This window comes from Stegostoma tigrinum, chromosome 23, assembly GCF_030684315.1.
Source record: "Stegostoma tigrinum isolate sSteTig4 chromosome 23, sSteTig4.hap1, whole genome shotgun sequence".
In the NCBI taxonomy this organism is placed as follows: domain Eukaryota; kingdom Metazoa; phylum Chordata; class Chondrichthyes; order Orectolobiformes; family Stegostomatidae; genus Stegostoma; species Stegostoma tigrinum.
Window position 1 is genome coordinate 24,285,128 of NC_081376.1, and position 18,731 is coordinate 24,303,858.

At 40.8% G+C, this 18,731-nt stretch overlaps 1 protein-coding gene across 2 annotated transcripts in view; it reads left to right on the forward strand.

Annotated features, from left to right (window-relative positions):
- kdm8 (lysine (K)-specific demethylase 8) overlaps nucleotides 1-9,093 on the forward strand; it is a 34,908-nt gene extending 25,815 nt beyond the window's left edge. For both annotated transcript variants that reach the window (XM_048552630.1, XM_059653998.1), the window contains exons 3-8: nucleotides 3,780-3,952; nucleotides 4,719-4,851; nucleotides 5,886-5,936; nucleotides 6,080-6,229; nucleotides 7,427-7,519; nucleotides 7,870-9,093. In XM_048552630.1, coding sequence (XP_048408587.1) covers nucleotides 3,780-3,952; nucleotides 4,719-4,851; nucleotides 5,886-5,936; nucleotides 6,080-6,229; nucleotides 7,427-7,519; nucleotides 7,870-8,034 — 765 coding nt within the window. In that variant the 3' untranslated portion in view covers nucleotides 8,035-9,093. The remainder of the gene's footprint in view (nucleotides 1-3,779; nucleotides 3,953-4,718; nucleotides 4,852-5,885; nucleotides 5,937-6,079; nucleotides 6,230-7,426; nucleotides 7,520-7,869) is intronic.
- Nucleotides 9,094-18,731: the final 9,638 nt, after the last annotated feature.

Below are 18,731 nucleotides of genomic sequence, written 5' to 3' on the forward strand. Positions count from 1 at the left end.
CTGTTCAAATTAAACCACCAATTTTGGTGTCATCTGCTAATTTAATAACTGTTCCTCCTATATTCACACCCAAATTATTTATACAAATGACAAAAAGCAGAGGACCCAGCAAAACAACCCTCTGTCTTCTTCCTTCAGGCCAATTTTGTGTCCAATCACTGGCTGTCCCTGGATTCCATGTGGTCTGACCTTGCTGGCCAATCTACCATGCAGAACCTTGTCAAATGCCTTAAAATCATAGGATCCATACGGTGTGAAAGCAGGCCATTCAACCCATCAAGAACACACTGGCCTCTAAAGAGCAGGCCACCAAGACCCCCCCCCCCCTGCATTTCCTGTGGCTGATCCACCTACCCTGCACATCCCTAGACACAATGGACAATCTAGCATGGCTAATCCACCGAATGTGTACTTCTTTTGGATGAGGGAAGGAAATCAGAGCACCTGGAGGAAACACATGCAAACACCCAGGAATGGAATCGAACCCAGGTCCCTGGTGCTTTGAGGCATAAGTGCTCACCACTGAGCCACCATACTATGTCTTGTTTTTTTTTGTTTGAAAATAAATGTCCTAATAATTACTTAGGAAAGAAACAAGTTTCATAGTTTATTTACATCGTTCTAGTGCTGTTTGCTGGAGAATGATTTCAACAAGAGAAAAGAAAACAAACAATGGATTTCCCAGAAATATCCCAACATTCTTTAACCTTTGCAGAAAAAATAAGTAGCCCAGATTAGTTTTCTCCAGAGCAGCTCACTGTTCGCATGATTCAAAAATGTCATGCTGATTTAATAGATGTCTTTTTTAAGGCATTTTCTGGCCTCCAATTTGACAAAAACTGTTTGCATATCAACACCAACTTTAGCACTAACACAAACTTTTAATACCTGTTCTAAATCCCAATCAATTTCAGAGAAGTGGATAAAACAAAATTTTCATTTTGGGTAGGTTCTGTGATTTAAAGATTCCATCTTTGGGAAGTTATGGATGTCACTGGACCATTACCAAAAAGCACACGTAAAGCCTTCCTCATAGTTTAGCTGAGTGATAAGTGGCTGAACACCACAAATCCAGAAAGAAAAGTGCAATACCTGGTCTGTGCTAATAATCTTACCTAGTCAGTCTAACACAGACACCATCAGCATTAACACCATGGTTATAAGAAAAGGATAAGGGCAGTACACTATGACAGTGGTTCACCTTCTAAGCCATTAAAACATCGCCACCATCTGCAAGACGGCGCTTAAATTTGGAATAGATCAAGTTCAGCACTCTTCATTTGAGAATCCAGGCACTGATGCTGAGCTGGCCACGCTATCCAAGATGGATGTCTTCAGAGCTATACCTCAACATGTCTCCACACCTGAATACTTGACAGTAGACACTCGCAAGATGGCAACCAAATACGGGTTATCCTAAAGAACATTTAACTTGTTGAAGTCCATATAGAAATCGTCCACCATTCTGCCTTCATCAATCTTCTTTGTCACTTCGTCAAAAAACTCAATCAAGTTAGACATGACATCTCACGCACAAAGCCACGTTGGCTAACCGTAATCAGTCCTTGCCTTTCCAAATATGTAAACTCTGTCCCTCAGAACCCCTTCCAACAAATTTCCCACCGGTGTATAGTTCCCTCGTTTTGTCTTGCCACCTTTCTGAAATAGTGGCATCACATTAGCCACCCTCCAGTCTTTCAGCACTTCATCCATGGCTATGATACAAATATCTTAGCAAGTGGGCCAGAAATCACTTCTCTTGCTTCCCACAAAATTCTAGGATATACCTGATTAGGTCCCTGGCATTTGTCTATCCTTTATACATTTTAAGACATCCAGCACCACCACCTATGTAAAGTGAACATTTTTCACGATATTACTATCTATTTCTCCAAGCTCACTGGCTTCTAAAGCCTTCTCCACAGTACATAACAGCGCAAAATACTCTTTCAGTATCTCAACCATCTCCTGAGGTTCAACACACGAATGACCTCATTGCTCTTTAAATGGCCCTATTCCTCCCAAGTTACACTTCTGCCCTTAATGTATTTGTAGAATCCCTGGTTTCTCCTTAACCCTGTTTGCCAAAGCTATCTCATGCCCCCTTTTTTTGCCCTCCAGGTTTCCATCTTCCGTTTACTCCAACTACCCTTATACTTGTCTAGAGATTCATTTGATTCCAGCTGTCTATACCTGATATATGCCATTTTTTTCTTGACCAGTGCCTCAATTTCTCTAGCATTTCCCACACCTATCAATCTTGCCCTTCAGACTGGCAGAACGTTCTGCATTTGGACTGTTATTATCCCATTTTTGAAGGCTTCCCACTTTCCAACCTTTTACCTGTGAATAGCCTCTCCCAATCAACTATTGAAAGTTCTTGCCTAATATCGTCAAAATTGGTCTTACTCCAAGTTAGAACTTCAGCTTTTCGATCAGGTCTATCCTTTTCCATAACTATTTCAAAACTAATAAAATTATGATCTTTGGCTCCAAAGTGCCCCACTACTGACAACTCAATCACTTGCCCTGCCTAACTTCTCAAAAGAAGTTTATTCTTTTATTCCTCCTCCTAAGAGATACATCCACATACCAAATAAGAAAAATTTCTTGTACACCGTTAACAAATTCCTCTCCATCCAAAGATGGTAAGAACTGCCAGTGCCGGTGTCAGAGATCACACAGTGTGGAGCTGGAGGAACACAGCAGGCCAGGCAGCATCAGAGGAGCAGGAAAGCGGATGTTTCAGGTCGGGATCCTTCTTCAGAGAGATCTGAGATCTCCTTACAAATTTGCTTCACAATTTCCTGATGACTATGGGGGGAGCTGTAATACAGTTCCAATAAGGTGATTTTCTCTTTCTTATATCTCAGTTCCATCCAAATAACTTCACTGGCATATTCCTAGGAATATCCTCCCTAAGTACAGCTGTAATGCTATCCCTAACTTAATGCTACCCCCCTCTTCTCTTGTTCCCTTTTCTATCCTTCCTGTAGCATCTATATCCTGGCCACTTCTGTTTAGGGAACCTGATCAGCCAAATGGTCTGTTTCCACACTGTATGACTCTAGGGAAGGAAATCTGCCATCCCTATGTGGTCTGGTCTACACGTGACCCAGACCCACAGGAATGTGGTGGATTTTTCACTGATCTCTGAAATTGTCTGAACAAGTCATCTTGCCATTAGTTGAGGATGAGCGATAAATCTTGGCCTTGTCAGTGATGCTCACTTTTTTTAAAAAATGTTGAGAGTTTGGGACAAAGCTGGATCCTAAATTAAACCCAGCACCTGTTCCGCACCCCTCTGCCCAAATACGCAAACACTCTGTTTTTACTTTGGTCCACATCAGGCTAGCTGGATATTGCAAAGTCACAGGAGAGGAGGATGGTGAATGTTTTCAGTTTAAATGATGCAGATGATTTTGGATCTATGGTTTCCAAAGCTCTACAGAGTAAAACAGCCACTGGGCATTTTTCTCATCTTGTGTCCGAGCCTGTGTTAACTAGTTGACTAATTAATCAAGCTCTGATTGGTCAACAACTCGACTATTACATAACTCAATCACTTGATGAATGTTATGCTTTATCCAACAGCAACTCCTGTATGCATTTCAGAATAGAAAACTGGAGAATGGAGAGGTCAGACTTAGCCATTAGTTGGAAAATGCATTTCCTCATAAATCAGGTGAAATTCAGCAGAAACTGAACATGGGATTGACACCAATCACTGACAGCCCCGTATTTTTTCTTTTAAAATGTAATTGATTTTGTGATTTCAGAAGCTAAACGTTTCTCTTCCTTTGGTACAAGAAATGAGAACTGGAATGGGAGTTCCAAGAGTCCACTGCCCTTCATTGGAATATTTCAGAACACAGTATCTCATTCCACAGAAACCTGTCATACTGGAGGGAATTGTTGATCACTGGCCTGCTGTAAGGGATTGCAAATGGAGGTATGTATAGGCATTGAGAATCTCTAACCTATTAAAAAATAGCTAAACTGTCAGTGAGCTCCATCTTTCCTATTAAATAAAGAGTAAAATGCCATATTGTAGCAACAATACAGTACTAATTCTGTACCATTGTTAAGTTGTAAAGGACATTTTTCTGGTGCTGCAGTACATCTTTGCAAGCCTTTTGGGGTGAATGTTTGACTAATGAGCACTAATTATCCTATCTGCAGTAACCTTACAGTGTATTGATACCATGCATCATGATAGCAACAGACCAGTTATTTTTCTTCTGTTAACAATATACAAGTCCTTTACAATGCAAGCAAAGCAGCAGTGCACTGCGACTTTTGTTTCTGCCCTTGTGCTTCACCCGGAGATCGCAGACCATGGAGCGTGACTAGGTACTGTATAGAATTAAATTCTGATATTTTTACCTCAGTACATAATTCCAGATCAGGCTGATGGAAAAGAAGTGCCCATTTGGATGAAATATTGGTAGTGTAGTATCTCTTATCTTTCATTCAGATTTCTTGGTTAAACCATCATCCTGGATAGAAAATCAACAACAGTTTTCTGTGCTAGAAATGTCAAATAGCATAGAGAGAAATTTAATATGTATTTAATCAATGGTATAACTGCCCTGGCAGTGTTAAATTTGTTACTGGACCCAGGCATTCTCAGGATTGAAGTCCTTCAGTATATCAGGTGACTTGTATTCAACCCTAAAAATCCCGACTTTCATAGAAAAATTGACTGTTCTTCGCAGCGTGGAGTACATCCGTGAGATCGCAGGCTGTCGCACTGTGCCGGTAGAATTGGGTTCTCGCTACACAGATGAGCAATGGTCCCAGACCCTGATGACTGTGAATGAATTCACTGAGAAATATATTTTGGACCAGGTCAGTTTCCCGATATCAATAAAAAGTGAAAGAACTGCGGATGCTGTAAATCAGGAACAAAAACAGAAGTTGCTGGAAAAGCTCAGCAGGTCTGGCAGCATCTGTGAAGGAAAAAGTCAGAGTTAATGTTTCAGGTCTGGTGACCCTTCCTCAGAAATAGAGTTCTGAGGAAGGGTTACCGGACTCAAAACGTTAACTTTGATTTGTTTTTCTTCACAAATGCTGCCAGGCCTGCTGAGCTTTGCCAGCAACTTCTGTTTTAGCTCCCAATATCAATAGTTGTTTAAAGCCAGTGTGCTCCTAATGTAAAGCCAGCAAATACATCCATGCTATCTGCAATTTAATTTTATTTTCATACCGATGTTTCTGAAATTGAGGAATAATGGTACAGAAGTTATAGATTTTGAAAAAGAAAAGCTGAAAGTGCTGACACTTTCAAGAAACTCAATTCTATACCTACACAATACTTATTCTCATCCATGCCTTTGTTATCTTAAGGGTCAACCTATTTTTCTCTAATTCCCTGCAGTCATCCATCTTAGTGCTTCTGATTTGTCACTCGTTGTGTACTCCTCATTATACCCTAATCTCGAGAATTCTCACCCTTCTGGCTTGCAGTCTCTCCTCGGAGCTTTCTGAACTCCAACTCCATCTCGTCATCCATCATCTTGGTTCTGCTTTCTAACATCTTTCACATTTTCCCTGAATCTCCACTGCTCAGATGCCCTCTGTTCTGTGATGCTTTCCTGTCTGTGGAGAACACTGCAGTGTAAATACTGAATGATTTTATTATCATATAAACCCCAGTCTTGCATAATGGCATCGAGTGTTTTCAGGAACTCTAGCTAACTGAGCAATTCTAACTTGTAGATTAACTGGAAATCTTGATGTGTTTATGGAACTGTTTCCACATAAATGGAGATATTGATTGCTGAGTCTGTATGGAGCTGATAGCACGGACTACACGTTAGTGACTGGGCAAGTAACATATAATGTGTAACATGTAATCATTGAATTTCTGATTCCTCGTACAGGTGGAGCAGGAGCCCATTGGATATCTAGCACAACATCAACTATTTGAACAGGTGAGGCATTTTCTCTGCACAAACTATTCCATAACTGCCAGCAGCATCTGGGCAACTCATCCACTGTTTGTGTAAACCTAGATAGAGTTGATTTTTGTTTTAACATGTTGAGCTGGTTAAACTAAGTTTTTTTTTTTCTGTAGATCCCAGAGTTGCGACAGGACATCGACATACCAGATTACTGTTGTCTAGGAGACACTGATGAAGATGAGATCACCATAAACGCCTGGTTTGGGCCCATGGGAACAATTTCACCCTTACACCAGGACCCACAACAAAATTTCCTGACACAGGTTAGTGCAGAAACAAAATCAACATACTGCAAATACATACTGGCATTGAAGCAAGATAGGGCCACATTAGGGCGAGTGGCCTAAGGTAATGGCTAAATTGTGGTGAGATCCAAGCTACAGCCAAAACCCATCATCGAGGGCAGGACCAAAGTTAAAAAGAATTGGAGAGAAGCTGAAGTTTGTTGGTACCCACTTCATCTGTTCTGAAGAAGAGTTATGTTGTACTTGAAACAGTAACTCTGTTTCTCTGTCCATAGTTGCTGGCAGACCTGTTGAGTTTCTCCTATGTTTTGGGTTTTATTACTGAATTCTGGTAAGACTGAATTTTGCCTTGTAACTTTTTAATTAAATTGTAACATTATGGGGCCAAGTCTAATTAAGCTACAACAGCCAGGGTAGTTTTCAGACATCAATTAACAACAAGCCATCCAGGCTGCAAAGTGCAAACACAACCCCAGGATTATTCAATAAAATAACTGGACTAAAAAATAACCAATGATTACCCTACCTTTGCCTGAATAGTGAAGTATTATCATAAGAGTTAAGCCTACATGATAAAGGTGGAAATGAAATGTGAAGGGGACAGGGAGTTTGTCAACTTAAGTCATCATGTAGTCTGCACTGTGCCATTTAAAGTTCTTGTAACTTCAGTTTGAAGCAGATGATTTTCTGGCCACCAGGCTTGCTGTACTTGGTGGCTGCTTTCCACACTGCACTGAGAACCCAGTATCATCATGGAGACTATGTTGTGTCTTTTATATACAGTGCAACCAAACTTTAATCAAGGGGTGGGATGTTGAATGATGATGAAAGGTTTGTTAGCATTATGTTGACTATGTACCTAATCAGGTGCTCTTATTATTTACAGACGTCTAGAGGTATTAGACGTTCATTTGCAAGCGATGATACAATTTGAACCACACTCCAGCCAAGTGGAAAATGTTAGTTTTCTAGTAGGAGATATTGTAAAATTTACTCTTCTGTGTGTGTATATATTTGAGTCTGTGTGTACATATTTCTGTAAGTGTGCATGGTGCATGCACACACTCTCACCAGTTGTCTAAATTCACAAAGATAGAATTACCACTTGTTAGGCCCAAGAGGCAACTACTGACACCGCTACGAGCAGGTAAACAGTCTACTACATAGTTGCTTTTATTTGTGTGAGGAAACAATAAACCATTCTCTCTCTGGCAGGTGGTGGGACAGAAATATATCCGTCTGTATTCCCCAGCAGAAACTGCAAGACTGTACCCCCATCCAACCCAGCTATTGCACAACACCAGCCAGGTAAGAAAGCAGCTTTTTGACATGGGAGGAGCTAAAGTACAGGATAACAGAAGTGGGCAGAGAGGAATGATGTCACTGGGGCTGACATAGCCTTAGTTATGAAGCAGATATATGATCAGAAGTTTAGTTCAGAGTATTATAGGGCAAAAGCTGCATAAAGTCTGATACAGCTTTAGATGGTCACCTGTGATGGGTAATCATGCAGTGAGATGTGAAGGCAGGGGATTGAATCTAGTGAATGGACAGTGTATTAGTCTGTTGGTCCTAACTAACCACCGATATGTTGACTTTCTGATTGGGCTGATAAACTGATCCCAGCTTCAGCTTACCAGTATTTCTGTTATTTTCAGGTGGATGTGGAGAACCCAGATTTGGTCAGTTTTCCAGAGTTTAAATTGGCTGATTTCCAGGAATGCATACTGAGGCCAGGAGAGGTCCTGTTTATCCCAATGAAGTACTGGCATTATGTGAGGTCACTGGACGTTAGCTTCTCTGTCAGTTTCTGGTGGTCCTGACTGTTCTCACGTGGAATAGATGAAGTGTGAGCCATTGAGTCGTGAGCAGTTTCTCAGTCCTGGAGCTAAATATGGCAGAAGAGAATTTCAACAACCAACCTGGAGAGGAGAGAACCAGAAGGGAAAACACAGAGCGGGAATGAGGCTGAAACAGAATGAGAAAAATGAAAGCAAGAGATGCAGACTGATTGAGAAAGCAATAGTGAGATGAATAAAAAGTGATAGAGAAAGTAAGGAAAGAACAAGATGTGGAGCAGAAGCTGGTCTGACATCATATGCATACTTGAGCATTAATCTGCAATTGATCAAAAAGTGATTTCCCTTCAGTTAAGCCACATCTCGCCATGAGGACCAGACCACAGCTGATTGTGGTATTTTTCAATATTTTGTGTGCGCAGTGAAAGATCAGAGATTTTTCCAGGACTGACGACAAACATTTCTTTGGTCACACCATTAAGCAACTGTTAAAGAATCGAGTTCATGAAGGATGCCATAAAATGTTCTCTTAGCTGGGTGAAAAGGCAGTTTAGTATTCTTACTGGGAGAAGAGAAGTTCTTCAAATGCAAAAAACTTCCCTAGTTCCCTGCAACGAAAGTATATAACACCTGGAGATGATACTGTCTAAAGAGGTGCTATGTTTATAACTTCAGCACAACATGCTGAAGAGTTCCCTATCAGTTCATCCAGCGAACAACCCCACAAGGTTGTGTTCTTGAGTGATTTGCCATTCTTCCTGCCCTAACTTTGGCAGTAGTTTATAACATTAGCATTGGCTGGAATATCCTTTGGCCGATGAGTTTAATCATTTCCCTGCTCAGCACATCTAAAAGATCCCTGGCACTGTTCAATGTTCAGAGTTCTCTCCCTGTCCTTCCTTTAACCAGATTACTTGCGTAACTTGTCTCACTGCTATTCGTTAGTATTTTGCTCAGTGCTAATGAACTACTTTAATTCCCCACAGAATAACATTGACTGGTACAATGTCATCCATCACTTGTGAAACATTTTGACTTATTTCTGAATCATACAGTGTGCTCAATACATGTGCTTGCTCAATATTTGGTGTTTCCTCAATGTATTCTTCGTCTAACATTATTTTGAAAAAGGGAACCGTGCATTATTCACAGCTGACTTAACAGTTTCTAGGTAGTAACTGTTAATAGAGCTAGAAGCTCATCTTTGGGTATTTCACCAAAAATAATCTTTGCTTTATACCTGAACTTCACTTGTTATCTGTAGTAAATAGGAAGAATTGAATTGAGAGCAGTGCTGCACTGACACCTGGCGCCATGTGTGTGTATTACAGTGCTGTTTGAGACACTGCATGAAGTCTGGGGCCTGCTTTTTATCTTGACATTCTTATCTCTTATACTCAGTATTCAGTTTTGTGCTTAACTGATAGCAGTTTGGGAAAATAAATGGTAACTGACCTTTATTGAATTATTTTCTGGTATTGTGGAAGCAACCAAGGTTCCTGGTCGCCAGTTGCTGTCCTGGAATAATTTGTGTTTTGATAATGTTGAGTGAAGACAGGATCTGGTTGAACTATCTTTCTTCCCATGGTTGAATAACTTACCAATACTCTCACCCTAGGCTCCTACTAGTGTTTGTTCCTTTTGTGTGAATTATCAAACTGTTTCTATGAATGAAACCATGGACATAGTCATACAAATACAGCACAGAAACAGACCCTTCGGTTCATACCAAACATAACCCCAAACTAAACTAGTTCCAACTGCCTCCTCCTGGCCCTTATCTCACCAAATCCTTCCTATTTATGTACTGGTCTAAACGATTTTTAAATGTTGTAATTGTACCCACATCCACCACTTCACCCTCTGTGTAAAACACTTGCCTCATGTCTTTTTTTTAAAATCTCTCCTTTTCTCGCATTCAAAATGTGATCCCTAATCTTGAAAACCCCCATCCTAGGGAAAAGGCAACTACCGTTAACTCTGTGTACAGCTCTCATTATTTTATCAATTTCTTTCAGGTCGCCTCTCAACCTCCTACTGTCTGCTGAAAAAAGTCCAAGCCGTCCCAGCCTATCCAGCCTTTCTTTATAACTCAAACCTTCCATATCAGGCAACATCCTAGTAAACCTCTTCTGAAACCTCTCTGGCTTGATAATATCTTTCCTATAACTGGGTGACCAGAATAGGGGACAGTATTCCAGAAGTGCATCCTGAAATTCAACCTAAATATTCTGCTCAGAATTGCCCATCTTCTGCTACATCCTACTCATTGCCTCCACAACACCCAGTGTGGGCATGATGGTACTGACTAGTGACACATATCAGTATGTGTATGAGAAGTGTTTGGCCCCAATCACTTTCTCGTTGTGTTTCAGTCCGGTTTCAGGTAGTGTTCATGTTCTCAGTAAGCTCTAGATTCTCAGATTAATCGCTGACTCAATTTCCTATGATGATTAATCAAAACTTAATGAAAAATCTTGCATGAGATTTGATGCGAGGATACCAAAAACAGAAAGATCATGTCTTTTGAGTAAGGAGGCCAAGAGTGTTTAAACAGTCACCAATACATGTACTTGATCAATAGCTGTCTGCATTCATTATCATTACCTTCCGTGGCTTGTTCACTGAACTGTGAGTAAGAATGAAATCGATTACAGACTGAGACCAAAAAATATTAATAGTCCAAATTTAAGCAGAGTCACAAACTAGAACTTGGAACCGATAGACTTCATTTCATTCTTCATTTTTCTCTGTCTTCATATCCTGTGGACTGATGATACAACTTTCTACACCAGTGCTTCTGATATTGTCATCCTTTTTCTTTAATTGAGGATTGCAACCATTTCTATTTCACACTTACCTCATTTCTTCCCCTAACAAACTCTTTTCTAGAGCTATGATAGAGTTCTCTTTATCGTCACCTTCCACCCTACCAGTCTCCATATTCAGTGCCATTTTTTCCATTTCCATTGTGACATTACCACCTAACACATGTTGCCCTGCCATCTCCTTTGAGCACGCTGAATGGGCTTTTCCCTGCCTGGCACCCAAAAGGCTGCATGCTTTTCCCTTTGTTAATTTGCTGTTTCTGTACATGAATTCAAGCTGTAAACTACTAATTTGTAAATCTTAATAATCAAGTATAATCATTATTATCAATTATTATGCAATCTATTCTAAACAGGAATGCGTAAAAAGAGCATGTGTTAAGACTGCGTGTTGATGAGGGGCAGTGGATGCTTAATTGCAGAATTATACCCCTCCACATTTTGCAATCTCATGGCCCGCCATATCTCCCCTTCAACCATACTATTAGGGCAGGAATTTATCGGAGTGTGCAGTAGGGCATGCCAGGACCAACACCAGACACACCTGCAAATGAAGTGACAATCTGGTGATAACAAGCAGGATTAATTGCATGCCAAAGAGCATGAACAATAAGTGATACACAGAGCGAAGCAATCTCTCAACCAGTGGATCAGATCTAAGCTCTGTTGTCCTGTGACATCCAGTCATGAATGATCGTGAACAATTAAACAGCTCACTGGAGGAGTCGTCTTCAGAAATATCCCCGTGCTCAATGATGGAAGAACCAAACACAACAGCACAAAAGATAAGGTTGAAGCATTTGCAGCAATTTTCAGTCAGAAGTACCAAACGGATGATCCACCATGGCTTCCTCCAGTGGTCCCAAGCATCTCCGATACCATTCTTTGGTCAGTTTGATTCAATTCACGTGATATCAAGAAACAGTCACTAGGTAATGCAAAGGCTACGAACCCTGACAACAATGTTCCGAAGACTTGTACTCCAGAACCTGCTGCCCCTCTAACACAGTTGTAAAGTGCAGAAACAGACCCTTCAGTCCAACTCATCCGTGCCAACCAGTTATCCTAAATTAATCTAGTCCCATGTGCCAGCATTGTTACATATCCCTCTGAACCCTTATTTATGTACTCATCCAGATGCCTTTTTAAATGATATAATTATACCAGCCTATATTAACACCTCCGGCAGTTCATTCCATAGATGCACCACCCTCTGCATGAAAAAGTTGCCCATTAGGTCCCTTTCAAATCTTTCCCCTCTCCCCTTAAACCTATGCCCTCTAGTTTTGGACTCCTTTCCTAGGAAAAAGACCTCTGCTATTTACCCTATTCATACCAGTGATGACCTTAAACTTTTATAAGGTCATTCCTCTAGCCTCTGACACTCCGGGGAAAATAGCCCCAGTCTATTCAGCGTCACCCTATAGCTCAAATCTTCCAACCCTAGGAACATTCTTGTAAATTTTTTTCTGAACCCTTTCAAATTTAACAACATCTTTCCGCTAACAGGGAGACCCGAATTAAACACAGTCTTCCAAAAGTAGCCTACCAATGTCGTCTACAACTGAAACATGACATCCCAACTCCTATGCTTAATGCACTGACCAATACCAAGCTGTTTCCAGACTGTTACAACAGTGGCATCTGCCCAGCAGTGTGGAAAGTTGCCCAGTTGTCTCCTGTACATAAAAACAGGGCAAATCCACCCCAGTCAACTACTGCCCTGTCAGTCTACTCTTGATCATCAGTAAAGTGATGGAAGGTGTCATCAATTGTGCTCTCAAGAAACAGTTGCTCAGCAATAGTCTGCTTAATGATGCCCAATTTGGATTCTGCTAGGGCCGTTCAGCTCCTGACCTCATTACAGCCTTGGTTTTAACATGGACAGAAGAGCTGAATTCCAGAGTTGAGGTGAGAAGGACAACCTGGGGCATCAAGGAACTCTAGCAAAACTGGAATCAATGGATATTGGAGGAAAACTCTCAGTTGGCTAGAGTTATACCTGCCACGTTCGAAGATGATCATAGTTGTTGAAGGTCAGTCCTTTCAGCTCCAGGACATCTCTGCAGGAGTTGACAGGGTAGTGTCCTAGGCCCAACCATCCTTGGGTGCTTCGTCAATGACCTTCTGTCCATTATACTGTCAGAAGTGGGGATGTTTCCAGATGATTGCACAATGTTTAGCACCATTTACAACTCATCGGATACTTAAGCGGTGTATGTTCAGATCTTGTTACATTCAGACAATACCTAGGCTTGGGCTAAGGTGTAGCAAGTAACATTTGCACCACATGAATGCCAAGTGATTGTGACCATCTCCAATAAGAGATTATCTAACCACTGCCTCTTAACATTCACTGGCATTACCATTACTGACTACCCCATTATCAACATCCTTGGATTACCATTCATTAGAAACTTAACTGGACTTGCCACAGTGGGGCAGCATGGTTACTCTGGTTAGCCCTGCTGCCTCACAGTGCCAGGGACCTGGGTTCAATTCTACCCTCAGGCACCTGTCTGTGTGGAGTTTGCACATTCCCCCAGCGTCTGTGTGGGTTTCCTACCACAGTCCAAAGATGTGCAAGTTAGGTGGATTAGCAATGGGGAATATAAGGCACAGGGATGGGATGGGGGTTGGGTCTGTGCGGGATGCTGTTCAGATGGTCAGTGTGGACCGAATGGCCTGCTTCCACACTGTTGGGATTATATTCTATAAACACTGGCTGCAAGAGTAGATCAGAGATTAGGAATATTGTTGTGATTCCCCAAAGTCTGCCCATCATCTACAATGCACAAGTCAGGACGGTGACAGAATACTCCCCACCTGCCTGGATGAGTGCAGCTCCAACAACTCTCAAGAAGCTTGACACCAACCAGGACAAAGCAGCTGGCTTCATGAGCACCACATCCACTCCCTCTACTACTGACACTCAGGAGCTGCAGCGCATAATATTTACAAGTGCTACAGAAATCCACCGAAGATCCTTGCACAGTACCTTCCAAACCCTCGACTACTTACGCCTGGAAGAGTAAAGGCAGCAGCTACATGGGAACATCCCCACGCTCACAGTTCTCCTCCAAGCCACTCACCATCCTGACTTGAACATATGCTGCTATTCCTTTAATGTCACTGGGTCAAAATCCTGGAACTGCCTTTCTAAGTGTATTAGAACATAGAACATTACAGCACAGTACAGGCCCTTCGGCCCTCGATGTTGTGCCGACCTGTCATACCGAACTCGAGCCTATCTAACCTACACTATTCCATGTACGTCCATATGCTTGTACAAATGACTACTTAAATGTACCTAAAGTTGGCAAATCTACTACCATTGCAGGCAAAGCGTTCAATTCCCTTACTACTCTCTGAGTTAGGAAACTACCTCTGACATCTGTCCTATATCTTTCACCCCTCAATTTAAAGCTATGACCCCTCGTGCTTGCCGTCACCATCCTAGGAAAAAGTTTTGGACTCTGCTACGCTTGAGAAAAGACTTTGGTTCTTCACCTCATGATTTTATAAACCTCTATAACATAACCCCTCAGCCTTCTCTGCTCCAAGGAATAAAGTCCCAAACTATCTAGCTTCTCCTTTCAATTCAAAACTTTCAGTCTTGGTAACATCCATGTAAATCATTTTTGTACCCTTTCCAGTTTAAAAACATCCATTGTATAGCAGGGCAAACATGATGTCGGCAGTGGGGAAAATGCTATAGTCCATTATAAAAGATTTAATAGCAGAATAGCAGAGCACTTGGCAAAGAGCTGCAGGATCGAGTAGCATATGCAATGGATTTACAAAGGAAAATCATACTTGACTAATCTGGAATTCTTCAAGGATGTAACTGGTAGAATTAGTGAGGGGGTACTAGTGGATATAGTTTTGTATTTTTAGGAGGCTTTTTTTAAAAAAAAAAGTCCCACATAAAAAGATTCATGTGTAAAATTAAAGTGCATGGAATTAGGGTAGTGTATTGAGATAGAAAATCAGTTGGCTGACAGGAAACAACATGTAGAAATAAACATCTTTTTCCACATGGCTGGCAGCAACAGTTGGGCTACTGCAGGGATCGTTAGTAGGACCCAGCTATTCATAGTATATATTGATTTAGATGCTGGAGCTACAAGTAATATCTCCAAATTTGCAGATGACAGAAAATGGATGTGAGGACAAGCTGTAAGGAGGATTTGGAAATGCTTCACTTGATTTGAACAAGCTGAGTCAGTAGGCAAACTAGTGGCAAGTGCAGTATAACGTAGATAACTGTGAAGTTATCCACTTTGGTAGGAAAATCAAGAGCGGAGATTATTCTCTGAATAGCTATGAATTTAAATCCTGGATGTCCTCATACAGCAGTCAGTGAAGGTAAGCATGCAGGTGCAGTAGGCACTGAAAAAGCCAATATAGTATGTTGGCCTTTGCAGCAAGTAGATTTGAGTACAGTAGCAGGAATGTCTTGCTGCAAATATACAGGACTGTGGTTGGTTAGCTCAGTTAGTTAGATGGCAGGTTTGCAATGCAGAGTGACGCCACCAGTGTGGGTTCAATTCTTGCACGGCTGAGGTTTCCACTTACGACAGGAGCTAACTCAAACTAGGATTGTAGTAAACAATGAGGCGTTTTTAACTTTGAATAAACTAGGTAGATGCATTTCATCAGCTTAAAAAGGCAGTACAAACAAAATGGAAATAATTTTAAAGAGGCACTAGAACAGAAACTTGGATGTGTACACACAAATTATTGAAGGTGACATAAGACATTGTTGATGGTTTTATTTGAATTTGGAATATTGTTGATTTTTCTCAGTTGCTGTGGTACACTTTGTCACTGTTGTGAAACATGAGCAAAGTTTCCAGGGTAACTTGTTAGATCTGGATTAACTGAAACCTCCTCTGTAAGATAGAAGCTATTAATAAAAAGATTTCTTAGCTTTTGGAGTTAGACCATCAACTTGGCTTTATGGAGGAAACTTCATATTATAATAACGTTGAGTTCACGATGTGGCATGAAAAATGGCCTCTGTCTCAGAACAAGTATGCATGCAGTATAGTCCCGTGTTCTAAACTTCTTCAGCCAGGGAATATCATTACAGGCTATGAAAATTTTATGATTTAATTTGACTACCTTTTATTCTTCTAACAGTGGTTATGTAAGCCTCATCTGCTTAGAGTCCTCATAGGAAAAAAAACAAGATCGTTCTGATTAGCATCCCCAGTTCTTATGGGGTTTTTTTTCTTATTCACTCATGGGATGTGGGCATCACTGGCTGGCCAACATTTTATGCCTCTTCTCTAGTTACCATTAAGAAGGTGGTGGTGAGCTGCTGCCTTAAACCGCTGCAGGCCATGTGCTGTAGGTTGACTCACCATACCCTTAGGGAGGGAATTCCAGGATCTTGACCCAATGACAGTGAAGAAACATGATATATTTTCAAGTGGTGATGGTGAGTGGTTTGAAGGGGAGCTTGGTGGTGGTCCCATTTACCTGCTGCACTTGTCATTTAAGATAGAATGGTTGTGGGTTTGGAAGGTACTAAGGATCTTTGATAATTTCTGTAGTGCATTTTGTAGACCGTAACACACTTTCTACTAATTGTTGGTAGTGCAAGGAGTGGATGTGATGCCTATCAAGCAGATTGGTTTATCTTGAATAATGTCAAACTTCTTTAGTACACCCATCCAGGTGAGTAGGGAGTATTCTGTCACACTCCTGACCTGTGCCTTGCAGATTTGGGGAGTCAGATGATGAGTTACTTGCTGTGGTATTCCTAGCCTCTGACTTGCTCTTGTAGCCACTGTATTTATATGGCAAGTTCATTCAGTTTCTGGTCAATGGTATTAACAATGGAGGATTCAGTGTCGGTAATACCGTAAAATGACATGAGGCAGTGGTTTGTTTATTCCTTATTGGAGATGGTCAGTGCTTGGCTTTTGTGCGGTGTGAATATTAATTGCCACATATCAGCCACTGTCCAGATCTTATGATTTTGAACACGGACTGCTTCAGTATCTGAAGAGATCTGATTCTTACCACCTTCGGCACCATTCATTAGTACACATCCCCACTTCTGACCTTATAATGGAGCGAAGGTCATTGATGAAGCAGCTGAAGATGGTCAGGCCTAGGACTCTATATCCTGAGGAGTGACTGCAGAGATGTCCTAGAGCACCTGAGAACCCTGCAAGGAACACTTCACACACTCCTCTAGCACAAGTTCTGTCAAGTTTTTCCTAAGTTAGTGAGTGCAGTTTTGCACTCCTTATTTCATAAACATTCTCAAAAACTGCCTGCTCAATTTTCGTAGAATTGCTCTTATTTGTCCAAGACTTTGTTAACAAAATTTGACATGTCATTTATCTTCCTAATTGCTTGCTGTAACCACATTAACTTTATGATTCATGTACAAATACACCCAGGTCCTCTAGACTGGGAGATGTTTGCATTCACTCATCATTCAAAAAAAAATCTGCTCATTTATTTTTCCTACCAATGTGTGTAACTTCATACTTCACTGCATTCTACCCATCATGTTCTTGCCCAACCAGCCTCAAAGCTCAACAGATTTGTAGTTGCTTATCTTTTATGAACGTGTTGACTTTGCTTAGACTTTAAGTTTTTGTTAAACACCCTATTACCACATCCCTAATAGCAAAATGCTTGAATCCTTCATTTCATGTTTTGTCTCATGTAGCAGTAACATATTTGCTATTTGAAAACTATAATGGTATGAGGAACTTTGGAGAAGATAAAATCAAATACATTGAATATTTGAGGGCAGATCATCTGGTCCAGCTGAATAAGAGACAATTAATACTATTTTCTGACATGGTTATTTCTTAAGTTCTCCTCACTAAACATTTGTTTTGCCCAGTATTGTTGGCATATTTGCCTTCTGTGAAGAAAGTTGCAAATTGTTCGTTTAATATTATTTTGTTGTTGCATGCAATCCTTTTTCTTGACTATATAGTTTCCCTTTTTGTCAAATTCATGGAGTGACAGCATGACTGATAATACTGGCATTTATCGCCCATCTTTAGTTACCCTCTGTGGCAATGAGCTTCCTCTATAAACTGCTAAGTGAGGGAGTTGTAGGAATTTATCCCCTTACATCACTATTGCTGGGTTATAGTTAATGAAAGTTTATGATATACCTTGGTTCCCTTACCTATTCTGTGTTTTTTTTGTTCTTAGCTTAAAAATACTGTGCTTTCAAATGCAAAAGCAGCAAGGAAAATGTTCATGTTTATTACCTGAAAAACTTCCAACTTCCCCATCCCCATTCACCTTTATTAAAAATTTTGTCTAATATGTTAAAATAGTTTAAGTGGAGAACTTGTTGCTGTGATATTAATGCCTGTAAGCAAAATCCCTCTTTCATGCAGGTGTTTAATCACCCAAAGTTTCTCATTTCACCAACTGCCATATGACTCTCATAATTTAGGAATTATCATTTTCACAGTTCTAACCCCTGAACTGAGAATAATCCATTAAGCTCTGTCATTGTATCCTGTATAGATCTTGAACTCTCCTGGCACTGGCAGATTACAACATTGTTCTGTCCCCATCAGTCCTTTTTACTCCTACCACTTGATTAGTTTCCTATACCATGTTGGTATAATCAGTTTTGGCCTTCTCCACACATAGCAAAGTACCTTGAACGTGCTGGTCAAAGTAAAGTTCAAGATTATTCCATCATTGTATCTTGGTCAACACACCGTCTCTGAAGAGCTTTAATTCTGTTTAACCCTTAAGCCAAATTCCTGCTGCAAGTTAGAGTTGTTCTTGTATTTATTGGTATTAGCCCTTTACACATCCTGAAGTGTCTTCCTGTCTCAGTAGGATGAGGTGATATCGGAAGTTAAAGGCCTGTCAAGGAGGGTAAAACACTGG